The 17,373-nt window shown below is 40.4% G+C and overlaps 2 protein-coding genes across 2 annotated transcripts; one reads left to right on the top strand and one right to left on the bottom strand.

The window, feature by feature from the left end:
* Positions 1 to 449: 449 nt before the first annotated feature.
* LOC141596725 (phospholipase D gamma 1-like) lies at positions 450 to 8,795 on the top strand. Its single transcript, XM_074416967.1, has 10 exons — positions 450 to 2,545; positions 2,724 to 2,840; positions 3,059 to 3,253; positions 4,437 to 4,685; positions 4,763 to 4,831; positions 4,982 to 5,129; positions 5,792 to 5,940; positions 6,411 to 6,581; positions 7,143 to 7,340; positions 8,247 to 8,795. Exons 1-10 carry the CDS (start codon positions 710 to 712, stop codon positions 8,538 to 8,540), a joined length of 3,426 nt encoding a protein of 1,141 aa, XP_074273068.1. The 5' UTR covers positions 450 to 709; the 3' UTR covers positions 8,541 to 8,795.
* Positions 8,796 to 9,326: 531 nt separating this feature from the next.
* LOC141596726 (uncharacterized) lies at positions 9,327 to 11,837 on the bottom strand. Its single transcript, XM_074416968.1, has 3 exons — positions 11,749 to 11,837; positions 10,612 to 11,224; positions 9,327 to 10,385 (listed from the first exon to the last, which is right to left on the bottom strand). Exons 2-3 carry the CDS (start codon positions 11,219 to 11,221, stop codon positions 9,547 to 9,549), a joined length of 1,449 nt encoding a protein of 482 aa, XP_074273069.1. The 5' UTR covers positions 11,222 to 11,224; positions 11,749 to 11,837; the 3' UTR covers positions 9,327 to 9,546.
* Between the last annotated feature and the right edge of the window lie 5,536 nt (positions 11,838 to 17,373).

The raw sequence follows: 17,373 nt of genomic DNA, 5'->3' as shown, positions 1-17,373 counted from the left end.
CCTGATATTCAACTCAAGCCAAATCGAACCGAGATTAAACCTATTTCACGACAATTCTATAAATGAAAAATAGCTGAACATGAATATATCTAAATCTATAATATCTGAACTAATTGACCTGATAATGTAAAGTAAGATCATTTACCTTAAGTGCCGTATTTGTCAATTTCCCGATCTACACACGACAGACGTTAAAGTGCAGAGTGCAAACCCGTAGGAATCTTACCAAGAATCGCAAATAATTAAACGTTGAAAACTTCAATTAAATAAAAGATCCAAGTAACATTCCTCTTTTTTTCCGTCTTTTTCATATTCCTTCCAGAAACTCAAAGTCTCAATCTTTCATCCTAACTACATATTCAATTCAATATAATCAAGCTCTTTTACACTTTTTCCGTCCATTTTTAATACTTCTTAAATACAAAAAGTTGATACCATATTCAATCTTCTTGAGGTAAATCACTGATCATTCCCTCTATACTTGTTCCAAATCATTGTTCTTGTCCATAACTAATCTGGGTTTTTTTATAGTTTTGTTAGATATCATTAGCATAACCCAAAAAAAACTGTGTAATAATTAGCAATTTCATACCTTTGCTTTTTCTTGATCTTGTATTTTGTATGAATTTTGGGTTTTGCATGTTATAATTTTGTTAATTTGTTGATATTGAATCAAACAAAGTGTTTCGATTTTCGGGTTTGATTGAAAATGGATCAATACCCATATGGTTACCCTCCCCCAAATCAACCATACCCTCCACCACCAAATTCTGAGGCATACCCACCTCAACATGCTCCATACCCATACCCATACCCAAATGCTGCTCCATATCCGTATCCGTATCAACGCCCGCCCGCTTATCCGTATCCATATTCGTATCCATCACCACCACCCAACTACCAAAGTCCACCTCATAGACCCATGTCATATTCTGGACCTCTTCCTCAAACTGGTCCACCTGCACCTACTTTTCAGCATAGTAATAGCTTTCAGTATGGTTCATCTCATTACCAATGTCCTGATCCCGGTTTATATCCCCCGCCAAATGTTATGCCCCAACCGCCTTCTAGGAGTAATAGCTTATCTAGTTCGCCGTCATCTCATTACCAATATTTGGATTCTGGTGTGTATCCCCCGCCAAATGTTGTATCCAGACCTCCTTCCCGGAATAATAGCTTATCTAGTTCGCCTGTATATGATACCTTGTCGAGTGGATTGCCAACTCATTACCAATATCCGGATTCCGGTGTGGGTGCCTATCCCCCACCAGATGCCAGACCCCAACTGCCTTCCCGGAGTAATAGCTTCTCTAGTTTAGCGGGATTTGATACTTCATCGGGTGAATTGTCATCTAATAGATTAAGTAGAGCAAACCATGTTGGAACCTCGTATGGTATGGCATATCCTCCATTGGATGACCTGATGGGAGATATGCGAATATCTGATAATCAGCCACATGTCCCTGCTTCACCTTCTGCACCTTCTATGGCATTGGTGGAAAGCTCGCCTATGAGTTACCCGAGTTCAAGTGGAAGGTATGGTAACAATGGCTACCCTTACGAACCACATTCGAGAAGCCCTAGTTGGGATTGTTTACCTTGTGTAGGCGGTTCGCCGCGTATATCGTGTGATAGCTTTGGTATGCAGATTGTTCCACATCAGAAAGGGTCTTTGAAGGTTTTGCTTTTACATGGAAATCTGGACATATGGGTTTATGAAGCAAAAAACCTTCCAAACATGGACATGTTTCATAAAACATTGGGTGACATGTTTGGTAAGTTACCTGGGACTGTAACCAACAAGATTGAGGGACATGTAGCTCGTAAGATCACAAGTGATCCATATGTTTCTATAGCTATATCGAATGCTGTAATTGGGAGGACCTTTGTGATTGGTAATGAAGAGAATCCGGTGTGGATGCAACACTTCAGTGTTCCTGTGGCACATCATGCTCCCGAAGTGTTCTTCATGGTCAAGGATAGTGACGTTGTGGGCTCACAAATCATAGGAAGTGTATCAATTCCTGTTGAACAGATATACTTCGGGGCAAAAGTTGAGGGAACATACCCTATTCTGAATGGTAGTGGGAGGCAGTGTAAGCCTGGAGCTGTCTTGAGTATTTCAATCCAATATACACCCATCAACAACCTACACATTTACCATCATGGAGTTGGTGCAGGCCCTGATTATCAAGGGGTCCCTGGCACGTACTTTCCTCTTAGGAAAGGGGGAAGAGTAACTCTCTATCAAGATGCCCATGTCCCTGATGGTTCCCTTCCTGAGTTTAATCTTGATAGAGGGATGAAATATGTGCACGGCAAGTGTTGGCAAGATATTTTTGATGCTATACGCCAAGCTAGGCGACTGGTTTACATTACTGGATGGTCAGTTTGGCATAAAGTTAGGCTTGTACGTGAAGGCGGCAATCATGCGTCAGATTGCAATTTGGGAGATTTACTCAGATCCAAGTCAGCTGAAGGAGTGAGAATTTTGCTTCTTGTGTGGGACGATCCTACTTCTAGAAGCATCTTGGGCTATAAAACGGTAAGTGGCTTGACGTAAAATTCATCAGGAAAATTTTCATTGATGTACTATACATGTGTCCATGTCTGTCCGATCTCATTCGGATGAAACAGGGGTTATTAAGGAACACTAAAATTGTTTGATAGAGTATATGTAGTGCTCTCCATCTATCAGTTTCTCACTGCTGTTGCTTATGTAGGATGGGATCATGGCAACCCACGATGAGGAGACCCGTCGATTCTTTAAGCACTCGTCTGTTCAAGTGCTACTTTGTCCTCGTGTTGCCGGGAAAAGACATAGCTGGGTCAAACAAAGGGTAAGTGCTACAAAAGTTGTTTTGCAGATCATGTTTTGGTTTAATATATAATCTCAATTTATTTGAATGGTGATCTCATATTATTCCATTTTGGAGTTTGCTGTGTTGCTTGTAATTCCTCTATCTGATCTGTCATACATTTTTCATTTACCTTCCGTTTTTAGTGTCTTTGTAACTTTGTTGACTCGATTGAAGCTCACTGCTTATTCTATTTTTAGGAAGTTTCGACAATATATACTCACCACCAAAAGACTGTGATTGTCGATGCTGATGCTGGCAACAACATGCGGAAAATTGTTGCATTTGTTGGTGGGCTTGACTTGTGTGATGGAAGATATGATACCCCTGATCATTCTTTATTCAGATCTTTGCAGACAACGCACAAAGATGATTACCACAATCCTTGTTTCCAGGTAATATTCTAAACTTGTCTTTACAACAATTTCCTTGGTATTCTCAGATAGTCCGATCTTAAAAAATGATGAGCTTGATCAGTATGTAGATCAATTAATTAGGTGATGAGTAGTGCAGTGTCATGAGCTTACTGCTTCAAATATTGTTTTTGGGGTGGTGGTGGTGGTGGACTGGTGGTTAACAAGAGCTCTGTTGGATAAAATGATGCAATTGGGTTTTGGATGCAAAGAAAACCAGTCTATATTTGTTTAAGATCTCATTTAACCCAGTAATAATTAAAATAAAAAATAAAAAAGTCTTCCATTATCTTATGTAGTTGCCAACACCACTACTGGCAGTATTGTCACCTAGTGGTACATTTCACTGAAGATTAGGCTGTTGGCGGACCTTTATCTAAATTATCAGTCTTTCGAACAAGGTTCAAGAAATTTAAAACTCCAGTTCACCAATTTCTCTATGTTGACCTCGTTCTCAACCAGAGTTCATTCATCCCCTTCTAGCCCTCCTAGGGTGCCGTTAAGGTTTGGAATTCGGATGCAATGAGTGTCATGAGACCTGAAAAAAAGTGGAGGTGAAGTGGTTAGTCATTAAAAGTTTAAAACCAAGAGGTGAAGGGAGAACTCACGGATATGGGGAGGATGTTGGAAATCTGTTGAAAGTAAGTAACTTTCAGAGGATGTCAGAGAACCTATGCTGCATGAGAAGCTGACTGCACGTGTCAGTGCTGGTGAGCGTTATTGTGGTGGTCACTTGGCCGCACAAGTTAATGATGGTCGTAGGTCCGAAGATAATTGTTGGACAGAAGTGAAGAGAGAGAAAAGAGGGAGGTGTGGAAAAAGAAAGGAAGAATGGAGTTTGGTTCTTGAATCATATGATGGAAGGATATGACAGATAGGGTACTAGAAAACCGGGGAGGGATTGTTATGATGACAAGGCATTAGTAAGTGCTCTTATATAATAAGGAATTCTTACCCTAGAACTAGTTTTTTTGTCATCCATAAAAGTGGTGGCCTTGAGCGGATTTGCAGTCAACAGATTCTCCTGAGTTTTGGAGTTTGTAAGATAGCGCGTCAAGAGTTCCTCATACCAGCTCGTTACAACTATTGTGCCATTCTCTTCCACTATTTTTGTGTGAACTTTCTATCGATCTAGTCTACTTGTTAATTGTGACGCACTTAACAGGGCGCTACGACAGGCTGCCCAAGAGAACCGTGGCATGATTTGCATAGCAAAATAGACGGCCCTGCTGCATATGATGTGCTCACCAACTTCCAAGACCGCTGGTTAAAAGCATCTAAGCCACATGGGATTAAGAAGTTGAAAATGTCATTTGATGATGCCTTATTGAGAATTGAACGGTTGCCTGATATTGTCGGGATAACTGATGTTTCTGGCCTTGATGACGATGATCCTGAATCCTGGCATGTGCAGGTAGTGCTAATTTCTCATTCTTTTTTCATATGCATAATGGGCTTGTGTGTAAGGAGAACTAAAACACTCCCCATTAGGTTTTTCGGTCCATTGATTCAAGTTCTGCAAAAGGATTTCCGAAGAATCCAAAGGAAGCAACCAGCAAGGTGGGTGAAATTTCTTGCAAACTTCCTTTTTTCTTTGTACTTGTCCTTTCTTTCACGCATTTTGCTTCGTTTTTTTTGTTTCTTTCGCTCCCGTTGTCTTTTGCGTTCTTCTTAGCACCACATAGAAGTTGATCGGCTATAAATATGCAGAATTTGGTCTGTGGGAAGAATGTGCTGATTGATATGAGCATACATACGGCATATGTTCACGCTATTCGAGCTGCCCAGCACTACATCTATATTGAGAATCAGTATTTCATTGGTTCATCGTATAATTGGAGTGGAAACAGAGACTTAGGTGAGAGATTGTTGTAGTTGTGTTACTTTTTTTATACGCAGACTGCTGGGTCTCATTCCTACATTCTGAACTCTTTCTGTGAACTTGTTTTATTTCCTTTATCTGTCTGCCCCTTTCTTTTGCTATTATGTTATTTATCCTCATTCTTTAAATGTTCTTAATGCTAACCAATGTCATCTATCATAAATAGTTTTATAGGATACCTGCTATGAACTTGCTATATTACATTTTACTTTCACAGTTCACTACTGTCTTTGTCATGGATACCATCTTTAGAAATTCTTGTGAAATGGCCTCATGATGGGTCCATGTTAGGTTACCAGATTAAAGGGTGGACTTGAAAATAATAAATGAAAAATTGTACACTCAAAATGTCGTCAACCTTGAGGCAGGACTCCCCAAGCCCTATTTCACTGCCGGCGTCTGTGTTTGTTATATTGCTGCTATTTTTGGAAGGTGTTATATTTATGGTTTGATGAGAATTAGGGTTAAGTTAGTTGGAGTACATGTCTAGCTTGGTATATTACATGTATCGTATGCTTAAACCTTATTTCTTGTTGAAGAATCTGAGGGAAATGTTGTAGTAACACTAACTTTTATCATTAATATTTCTTATATGAAGAAGTGACGCTCATTTTACTGGCCTATATTGTTGGTTGCAGGTGCTAACAATCTCATTCCCATGGAAATTGCACTGAAGATTGCTGAGAAGATTAGAGCTCATCAGAGATTTGCTGCTTATATTGTTATCCCAATGTGGCCGGAAGGTGTCCCTTCTGGTGCAGCCACTCAAAGAATTCTCTTTTGGCAGGTGAATTAATGTAGTTTTTTATTATATGATAACAGAAAACAGCTATAAGTTTGGTGTGTAAATTTTTATTTTATTTTTCGCTTCCATGACAAATGTTTGATTTTGTTTTAAATGAATATAAACTAGCTGCAAAATGTGTTATACCATAAAAAGAATAGCTGATATATTATGGGAAGTTTCCATAGCAGAGAAATTTTATATTCAAGAAGTCAGAATCATTTTTCCTCGGATGTCCTTACATAGTTACATTCAACTTTCGAGTATTATTGAGAATTATAGATCCTTGGGCAAAACTTAAGTGTTCAGGGTTTAGTTTCACTGAAGTTTCAACTTTAATATGTTATATTAGTGCAAGTCATAATTCAGGCTACTATGAGCCTGAATTGTGGACATCAGTTGTATGGGTGATTGTTTACATTGCTGTACGACATATATTCCTTAAGTTCTCAAGTCATGACAAATGGTTGCAGAACAAAACAATGCAAATGATGTATGAAACCATCTCTAAGGCTCTGATAGAGGTGGGGCTTGAGGATGCCTATACGCCTCAAGATTACTTAAACTTCTTTTGCCTTGGCAATCGTGAAGGTCCAGATGGAACCGAGGGTGCTCCAAGTCCTCACCCACCCAACACTCCTCAGGTTGTGATTCTCTCTTTGTAAACTATGACGCAGATGATGTTCTAAGTCTATTTTGTGTTTTCTAAGGCTTGCCTTCTCCTTAGACCTGCAAAATTGATTGGACTTGAATTGAGCAGCTTCTGGAACCCAGATTGGCCTGAATTGAAACGATCCAATCTGAAATGGCTCAATCCAAAATCACTTGTATTGGCCTAAAGTAACCAATTTGGAATGACATTACTTTATCTACGCAAAAAATTGCGAAAACCTTAGTAGACACGACATGAAATGGCCTGACTGGAAACCCGATAATTGGATCCACAAACGACCTGATCTATAGTACCATACCCAAAATAGATATGAACCCAAACTGACCCGACCATTCCAAATAATGAATACACCCAAAAAAAATTGTTTTGTACCAAGCTGAATGGCCTGATTCACGATTCGCCATTTGCCACATGCCCTATTAGATAACCAATTTACTGAGTTATGATCATTTTGATTCTTGTCAATTATTGAAATGGGGATGGATTTACAATTTATATTTCTGATTTCTTGTATCTGTTGTGCAATATATAGGCTTTATCACAAAAGAGCCGAAGATTTATGATTTATGTTCACTCTAAGGGCATGATAGTGGATGACGAGTATGTGATCTTGGGTTCTGCAAACGTCAATCAGCGTTCAATGGAGGGAACCAGAGACACCGAGATTGCAATGGGAGCCTATCAGCCTCTTTACACTTGGGCGAAGAAGTCAGGGCATCCATTTGGGCAGGTATATATATTCCCATGAATCATTTAAAGTTGGCATATATGTAATTATTAACTCATATGTACGACATTGTACCCAGTTACTCAAAGGCTTCCGTGAGATGTACGTAGTATACCCCTTGTGTTGAGAACACGGGACTGTTTCTAGATGACCCATAAGACAACCGCGTAGAGTATTGATAGATCCATTAGGTAACAATATTAGTGTCTTTGGCTCCATTAGGTAACAATATTATATGTAATTGTTTTGCTATTCCCATGAATAAAACAGCACAAATTCTCATTGAAAACGGACATTATCCGTCACAAGTTGAAGACGGATAGTGTCTCTCTCACAAAATGCAAATGGATAGTGCAAGTGGGGTGAAATGGATACCCCCACTTGCCCTCGCACTTGCATTTTGTGAGAGGGTATTGAAAACGGACACTATCCGTCACAAGTTGAAGACGGATAGTGTCTCTCTCACAAAATGCAAATGGATAGTGCAAGTGGGGTGAAATGGATACCCCCACTTGCCCTCCCACTTGCATTTTGTGAGAGGGTCACTATCCGTCTTCAGCTTGTGACGGATAGTGGCCGTCTTCAATGAGACGGACTGAACAAACAGTATGTTTTGCACGTGAATAAAAGAGCACACTGAGATATGAATGAAAATGCGAAGTTGAATAAAGTGTGTGGTCACACACCATAATGGCAACGAATTACATTAAAAAGGGATTTCAAGTGAGTTTTATTTTCATGGATTAGTTATAAAGATCTAAGGAGGTAGAATTTAGACTGCAATCCACTTTCTTTGCAGTGAGTTTGTGATCCTTGAAACAGTTTGTGATCAAGAAAGAACTGGTTGATCACAATCAGTGTACATATGTGTAATCGAATGACATGTTTATTACTATACTTGTCGTGCAGATATATGGTTATAGAATGTCCCTTTGGGCAGAACACCTTGGACTTGTTGATGACTGCTTCACTGAACCAGAAACCGTCGAGTGTGTAAGAAAAGTAAGAACAATGGGGGAGATGAACTGGAAACAATTTGCAGCCGAAGATCCAAAAGAAATGGCCGGCCACCTGCTTAAGTACCCTGTTGATGTTGATAGAAGGGGAAAGGTAAGGCCCCTTGCTGGTTGCGAAAATTTTCCCGATCTCGGTGGAAGCATATGTGGCTCCTTCCTTGCAATTCAAGAAAACCTCACCATCTGAGCTTCTAATTCACATCACCAAGTAGGTTTTATCGAGATTTTGTAATATTTGAGTATGAGATACGACTGCCTATATACACTAAAAAAGAGTACAGTTTTTTGAGGTAGTTTTATCATGGATAGGCTTTCTAACTGTACATTGTCTTCATGTTTTCCCTTTTCTCCTTTTGAGGATGTAATTTTAGACACAGTTGTGAGCAAGTACTCCATACTTGTGTATAGCGGTATGATATCAATTTGGATCGTCTCCATTTCCATACTCGTATAACAGTTGGTTATTATAAATACGATGTAAGTTTTCATACTACAAGCAATCGAACAATTATCTTTTATCGTGTTACGTGTTCCATATATGATAGATTGGGAATTTTTATTATGTGCTACCTCTTAAATGGGCACTACATTCCTCGAAGCCCCTTGGCTACCCTCTCGTTTCAATGGTATTAAACATCGGTTTTTCATCTTCTGATCAAACAATTTCCAATTAGGGGATCTTCAAAAAGTGCTGGTACTTGACTGATACACCCTAGCTGACCGATGCCAGGCTAACATTTGACCGACATTCTCGAGCAATTAGAAAACAAACGGCACTGGTTGATTGTCCATAACAGAGTAATGCTACCATAATTCATAATCGTTACCACAGTTACAATAGATGCCACAATTTTTTTTACATTTTTAGTACCATGATCAATTCCCGTCCTATGCGCCACAGCATCATTTTCTTCAGCATGACAGAGTACATAAAGGGGGATAATCCTTGTTATCAGCAAAGTACCATTGCAAAAAGTGTAATGATTCAACATTTCATCAAAAATTAATAAACGAAATTTTTTGGACAATACTAACTACTCCACAATAAAGATTCTGCACTTGGTAGATAAGAAATGCTATATAATGATTGGTACTCACGAATCAAGATTCAGTTGAATCCCGTCAACATCAAAACTGTACCTTGTGTGTCCCTTTACAAAGGAAAAAGAGAGAATCATAATCATTTATGCAGCTCAAGTGATATTCACAAGTCTAGCACGTTTAGTATTCGGGTCGACTTCTGCTCGAAGTCCAATGTCAGCAAGTTGAGGAAGATCAACAGTGCCTTGCATCTCTAAACTTGCCACAACTTGCTGGTTTTCTGCATTACCTTCCAGTAAACTTTTAGCACAAAATATGCCCCATTCCCTAAGAAAAGGGTTGTCTTCATCAATAACACATTGTTGTAACAGAAGAATAACCCCATTCTTTTGCCTTACTTCATCTTGTACATTCTTCCTTCCATACGCACAATTCCCGATGACAGCAACTATGTCTCTTCTGAAACCCTTATATGGGCAAACTTTAGGTGACTCACTATCTCCCGTTTCGCCCTCGACCCGACTGATGGTTTTCCTGATTGATGATGGAAGCTCTAGTTCACGAAGTAAAGATAAGAGCAGGTCCAAGAATCCCTTGTCAATCAATGAATTAACAACTACAGAACTGTCTTGTGCACATGTATCTCTCAGGACAGTCAGTGAATAACCTAATACATCGATCGAAGCAGACCCAGTAGGCAAACCAGATTGGCCTCTGGTGTGAAAGTCCACGATTTTGACGGCTGTCTCAAAAATACCAAGAATATATAAAGCAAAGTCAATATTGATATGAATCTCCTTAAGTCGCTCATTCAAAATTTCCGAGACCAAGCGCAGAAGATATGCTTGTGAGGTAGTAAATCTCTTTTCGGGATTTTTCAAGTTTTCAGAAGCAACATTTTCACTTAGCACAGAAAATAAGACTGAAAAATGAGATTCCTCTAGGCATACTCTTGAGATAAGTAGCTTCAGCCAATCTTCTCCGAACCCAACTGAAAGCACAAAAGGAAATGTCGTTTAGACCCTTTTCCATCCAACGTTAAGGCTACTTTGAACAAACGACACCAACAATCACAAAAACATATACTAGTGAGACCGGTCCTATCAATCATGTAATGAAACAGCAACTACATTCGGATTGGGCAAGTCTCACACATTGTGAGACCGCCTCATACAAGACTCACTACCCAATAAAAAAAAGGGGATGTATAAAGCTACCTTCTGAGGCGGTCCTAGCAATTTCTGCGATTACAGCTAACCCTGGATCTCTGCAAAGCTCGGTAAACAGTTCAGAGCTTCCATCACTACACGTATAAATAATCATACACAGAGGATCACAAGTCTCCCTTCTACGAACTCCAGCAATTTTAAGAAAGACGCCGGGAAACAGTCGGTCCCATATAGCACGTTGATGTTTCTCCCCGGCAAGTGATATATTTGCCAGTACTTGTAAGGCAGCACGTATAATCCCATAACCAAAATCATCACAATCAAACTGCACACTATTAATTATACCCGAAATAACTGCAACTCCATTTAACTCAAGAAACAAGTTCTGGTTTGTTGCCTCTCCTGCACATAAGTTTCTTAGCAGTCTAAGAGACAGCAAAAGAAGATGATGGGCTGATTCACGATCAAGAGACTGTGAAATCTTTAGTACTGATCCAAGAATACCCTTGGAAGCAAGCTCCAACCGACCTTTATCGTTTCTAGAAGTTTCAGTAAGAATTTGAAGGGCTTCATCCAATGATGAAGAATTCGAAGTTCTTAACAAAGACTCAATAACATCCTCCGGGATGCTCAACTGTTGGGCCAATGCAGAATCCATTTCCTACACATACCCACATCCAATAAATATTTGCTGATGACAAAATTCATGTCATAAACCTCATCATTATATAAATGTCTGAATCATTTAGACCGTCGCACACAAGACTAACCGTCTGCTAATACATAATAATCATAGATATAACCCTAAATCATATATAGATGATTCATCGCAAAAACCGTAAAAAAGATGGAATCTTTACAGGAAAAGTAACATTACCCTTCACAATTTAAAGGTTCAAACTTAATTCCCATTACATCAAAAGACTTGAAATTTGAAAAACATAATCCAAGTAGTTATTGTACTAACATTAACAACTAAAACCCTAGTAAAATCAGCTATTAATTGATGAAAACTAGTGTATAATCTAATCAAACCCAGAAACATGATGGCTTGAACATTAACTAATTCCATAATGTTATCAGCATAAAGCAAGTTCATATCATATTATAAGCATAGTTGGACTGATTACAGAAGATTAAAGAAAAACAAAGAATAAAAGTGCAGCGAAGAATGTTAAATCTGACCTTAAATTACAGCAGAAGGAGAAAGTAAAATTGTTGAAGAACAGTGACGAGGTACGCAAAATTTGGAATTCTCTGGTGTTCACTCTGTATATGAGGAGTTCTTTTACTTCATTGAGCAATTTGTCTCGTGCTTATATATATACCAATTATATTTTGGATTGGCCCTATAAGCTTTACTTTTTCATATAGGCTTTGGTTTTCTATGTCATACTCCCTCCACATTTTAATGTTCTTTCCATTTATTCATTATATGTGAGTAGTATTATAATGAAATGGGAAGAACATAAAAATGTGGAGGGAGTATATGTTGCTAGAGTTGGTAAGTCTGACCCGATCCAAACTCGAGCAAACTCAAACCAACAGGGCCCGAAAATATTGCGACTCGAAACCGACCCGACCCGTAACCCAGCACGACCCGATTATTAGTGATCCGAACCCAGATCCGACCCGACCCGACCCGATATTGACCCGATTAAATTGATGACTCGACAATTATTAAGCTTATATTTGATCAAAATGAAAGTGATTTTGTGTTTAGATTGATATGTTTGATTTAATAATGAAGTAATTAAACCAAATAATAGGTTGAAATCTAAATTTAATGGTAATAAATTGTAGTAATGCGATTAAGTAACCGGACCCGATCCAAACCCGACCCGAAAGGGTATGTTAACCCGATATGACCCGAACCCGAGATGACGTGACCCGACCCAACTAACCCGATTACCACCTCTATATGTTGCCGGTTTTTTCAAAATTATGAAACATATATACTTGGTATCTTTCAATTTGATGAACTCGGAGCATGGAATGAGACCATGTCACACAATAAGATGGTCTACTTTTGAAAAATAATTATTTATTTTTATTTATTGGGTATAAAAGAGTTATTCCTTGAGAATTACAGTGATACAAGCATGCAATATATACACTAAGACTGTCCTTAAGTTAGGGGATTACAATTCCACTAATTTAGCCTAGGATAAAAGTAGTCAAAAACTAATTAGTTTACCCAATCTCTAAATTAGGTAATACAAGATATATGCTATAATACAAAAGATATGTTAATGAATATAGACATATTCTAATACACCTCCTCAGTCGAAGCGGGAGGAGGACGGATGCTGAGACTGAACCGAAAGTCGTCGAGAAGTATTTTGGGCAGGCCTTCGGTGAATATATCCGCAAATTGATAGCGCGAGGGAACACGACGGACTTGAACTTTACCGAGAGCAACCTGTTCCCGTACAAAATGTATATCTAGTTCGATGTGTTTCGTGCGTTGGTGGTTGACGGAATTCCCGGATAGATAAATGGCTGAAATATTGTCACAGTAAACAACAGTAGCTTTTCGTATAGGGCAATGAAGCTCGAGAAGTAAATTACGCAGCCAGCAAGATTCGGCTACTACATTAGCTACGCAATGGTATTCGACTTTGACGCTAGAGCGAGAAATCGTAGCTTGACGTTTGGAAGACCAGGAAACCAGACTGTCTCCGAGATAAACACAGTAGCCAGAAGTAGAGCGTCTGGTGTTGGGACATCCACCACAATCAGCGTCAGTATAGGCGATTTAAGGATGCAACCGAGGAAGCAGTAGGGTGGAGGCCATGAGACGAAGTACCTTGGAGATACCGAATGATTCGTTTAAGAGCATGAAAATGGGCCTCGCGCGGATCGTGCATAAATAAACATAATTTTTGAACCGCGTAAGAAATATTGGGATGAGTGAATGTCGAATACTCAAGTGCCCCAGCGAGGCTTCTGTATAAGGATGAGTCAGACACAAGTGGACCGGAATTGGCACTAAGGGTTTGAGCGGGTTTGCAGGAGGACATGTTGGCTCGAGCAATGATGTCTTTAGCATATTTAGTCTGATGAAGAAATAACCCAGTTGAATGCCGATGAGCAGAGATACCAAGAAAGAAATTGAGTGAGCCAAGGTCGATCATAGCAAATTCACACCGAAAGTGTGTCATAATCTGTACCCGAAGTGCTTCAGTGGACGTAGCAAGTATAATAGCATCGACATACAGTAATAAATAAGCCATATTTTCTCCGTCACGATAAATAAATAGGGAATTATCACACTTGCTATGAATGAAGCCGATGGTGGAGACATATGTAGCAAACCGTTGATACCAGGCTCGCGGAGCTTGTTTGAGAACGTAAAGAGATTTTTTAAGAAGGCATACATGATCCGGGCGAGTGCGGTCTCGAAAACCTGGCGGTTGATGCATATAAACCGTCTCTGCTAGATGGCCATGAAGAAAGGCATTTTTCACATCAAGTTGGTGGATGGGCCAATGTTTAGAGACCGCTAAGCTGAGAACGGTACGGATTGTGGCCGACTTAACCACGGGACTGAAAGTTTCATCACAATCGACACCCACCTGTTGAGACCTGCCATTGACAACATGTAATATTGACATCAGGAGGGCGATGAACTAGTACCCAAGTCTTATTCTTAATGAGTGCGTCGAATTCGTCTTTCATGGCACGATTCCAATTGGGGTCATTAAGGCCAGTCTTGGGGCATTTTGGGATGGGAGATAAGGACGTCATGGAACAGAGGTCGAATACGGGCTTTATTTTAAAAATCCCGTGTTGGGCATAGGTGGTCATTGGAGGTGAGGGCTGTGTAACACCCCCATACTCCGAATGCCTTACCAGGACCACTCAGGTATGAAGACATCACCATCTCGGTCGCCCGAGGTATGATAATCAAATAGACAAAACAGAAACAACATTTATTGTAAATAGTTTAATGAATAAATACAATCCTCGAAACCAAACTGAAAGTGCAATACATTATTCCAAACTATCTGTTCTCAACTGAAATGTAAATAAATGCTAAACTACAGCGGAAGACTCTATCGTCATGTCGTGGCCATCCCGACTATCCCGGTACTCATCTCTATACTGTTCAATATCTGCTCACCATCCCGAATGGATCACCGCAGGTTTTACAAAACAACACCGGGTCAGTACTAATCACACAATCAATATAGATAACAACAATAAGACAAACAGACAAATTTGGTGAACTGTCACACACACACACCACCAACTCCCATCATCTCAATATCGACGTCCACCTTTGGACTACCCCCGATGGGGGACCGCAGCCGTTCCCACCTAAGCCCCACTCATCGTACGAGCGATAACCCCGTCCATTAATGTGCACATCCCCTTTCGTGGCGGGTTCCACGAAGGGCGAAACTAGGGCGTGAGATCACTCCCCAAGTGACCCCACTCAGCCGAGAACGCATCTCGAGAACCATCAACAAACACAACCACAATCACAATCACAATCACAATCATCATATCAAACAACTAACTACAAAGACATCACCAACATCCCATTATGGGACTAATGCGAGTAGGAAATCCTACCCGGAAAGCACAACACGCAGACGGTATCTACAAATTTGTATCAAAACGGCTCCTCTACGAATTCTCCTCCTCGACGCAAGGAATCCAACGACACGAACTACGATACGAACCGACCGTCGAACTCGGAATTGTCAAGAACGCGATTAGGAAGAAGACTAGTTGCTTTCTCTCTTAAACAGGTTTTAGGTTTTGTAAAAAGTGATTTAGAACAATTACGAATATGTTTAAATACCTTAATCGCGTAATTAACAAAACCCGAGAAAACTCCCCGTAAAACCGGACACTCGATCGAGTACCCAAGGTACTCGATCGAGTATTCCCTACTCGATCGAGTGCCCCTGACTACTCGATCGAGTGCCCAACAGGTCAGAAACTATTTTGCTTCGCCACTTACCCTTACTCGACAGAGTAAGGCCTACTCGATAGAGTACCCCCAAGACTATAAATACGGAGTATTACAGTCTTCCCTCCTTAAAAGGAACTTCGTCCCCGAAGTTCAAACCACTACTAAAACAAAGGTACTCCAAAACATTCCCGACTCAACAACCAAAACAAAACTCAATATAAAACACGCTACTTACCCAACTCATCCCGACAACCTACCGACGCAACATATAAAAAGGTGTATAAAACTCTTAGAAACTGCTCGCGATCATCTCCTACCCCCCTAAAAGAAACAAGGTTACGTCCCCGTAACCATACATACCTGATCAAAAAGGAAGGGGTAACGCTCTTTCATGATATCCTCTGCCTCCCAAGTAGCTTCCTCGGTCTCGTGGTTAGACCAAAGGATCTTGAGCAAAACTGTCTCACCACTCCTGGTCTTCCTAACCTTTCGGTCTAGGATCTGCTTAGGCACCTCAAGGTATGATAAAGACTCATCCAACTCTAAGCTCTCTGCCTCCAACACATGTGACGGGTCACTCACATACTTCCGCAGCTGAGATACATGAAACACATTATGTACTCTCTCTAACGCATTTGGTAAAGCGGACGATAAGCAACTTCCCCAACTCGCTCTAAGATCTCATAAGGCCCTATAAACTTCTGGCTTAGCTTGCCTTTCTTCCCAAACCTCATAACCCCACGCATAGGAGACACTTTCAGAAGAACCTTGTCCCCAACATGAAACTCTATGTCCCGACGGTGTAGATCGCATAACTCTTACGTCGATCTGGGCTGCTCTCATCCGTTCCCGATCATCTTAATCTGTTCCACCATCTCATGTACCATCTCTGGTCCTAAAACCACTTTGCCTCAAAGACTATCGTCCCAACAGATCGGACTCCTACATCTCCTCCCATACAAAGCCTCAAACGGTGCCATACCAATACTGGTGTGATAGCCGTTGTTGTAAGAAAACTCTATCAAGTCCAACCTCTGCTCTCAGCTACCACCAAAATCCATCACACAAGCTCGCAACATATCCTCAAGAGTCTTGATTATTCTCTCGATCTGCCCGTCGTCGCAGGATGAAAAGTCTGTACTCATCTTGATTCGTCCCTAACGATTCTGCAACTCCTTCCAAAACCTCGATATAAATCTCGCATCTCTGTCAGACACTATGTCCTTAGGGACTCCATGTAACTTCAAAGACGTTCTTTCAATAGGCCATAGCCAATTGTGCCTTAGTCCATGTATCTTTCATTGGAACAAAGTGAGCGACTTGGTCGACGATCCACTATCACCCAAATCATATTGTTACCTTGTTGACTCTTAGGTAAACCCACAATGAAATCCATGGAAATGGATTCCCACTTCCACTCAGGCACCTCCAAAGACTGAACCTTACCTTGTGGTCTTCTCTGTTCCCCTTTAACTCTCGGGCATGTCAAACAACGGGACACAAACTCATTTGTCTCTTTCTTCATCCCGAGGCCACCAAAACGCGTTTTCTTCAAATCTTTGTAAAGCTTATCTCCACCGGATATTGAATATGGTGTACAATGTGCCTCTGTCATGATAGTCTTTTTCAACTCCTCATCATTAGGAACACACCACCTACCATCAAACCTCAAACTACCATCTCGTATGAATGGAAAACCGGGACACTTTGTCCCTTTCTCTACCCCCGACTCTCCACTCCACTATCTTAGGATCCAAAGCCTCGCTTATCCCGAATATCATCATAAAACTCAAGCATCATTTGTCATATCACCCATGGCATCTCCTTTCGCATCATATGTATCCCGAACCTCGCTACCTCATCTCTCAGCCTCATCAAAGATA

This window comes from Silene latifolia, chromosome 8 (genome assembly GCF_048544455.1).
Source record: "Silene latifolia isolate original U9 population chromosome 8, ASM4854445v1, whole genome shotgun sequence".
NCBI classification, from domain to species: Eukaryota; Viridiplantae; Streptophyta; class Magnoliopsida; order Caryophyllales; family Caryophyllaceae; genus Silene; species Silene latifolia.
The sequence above is the reverse complement of the archived record's forward strand: the minus strand, read 5'-3'. Positions and strand labels throughout refer to the sequence as shown.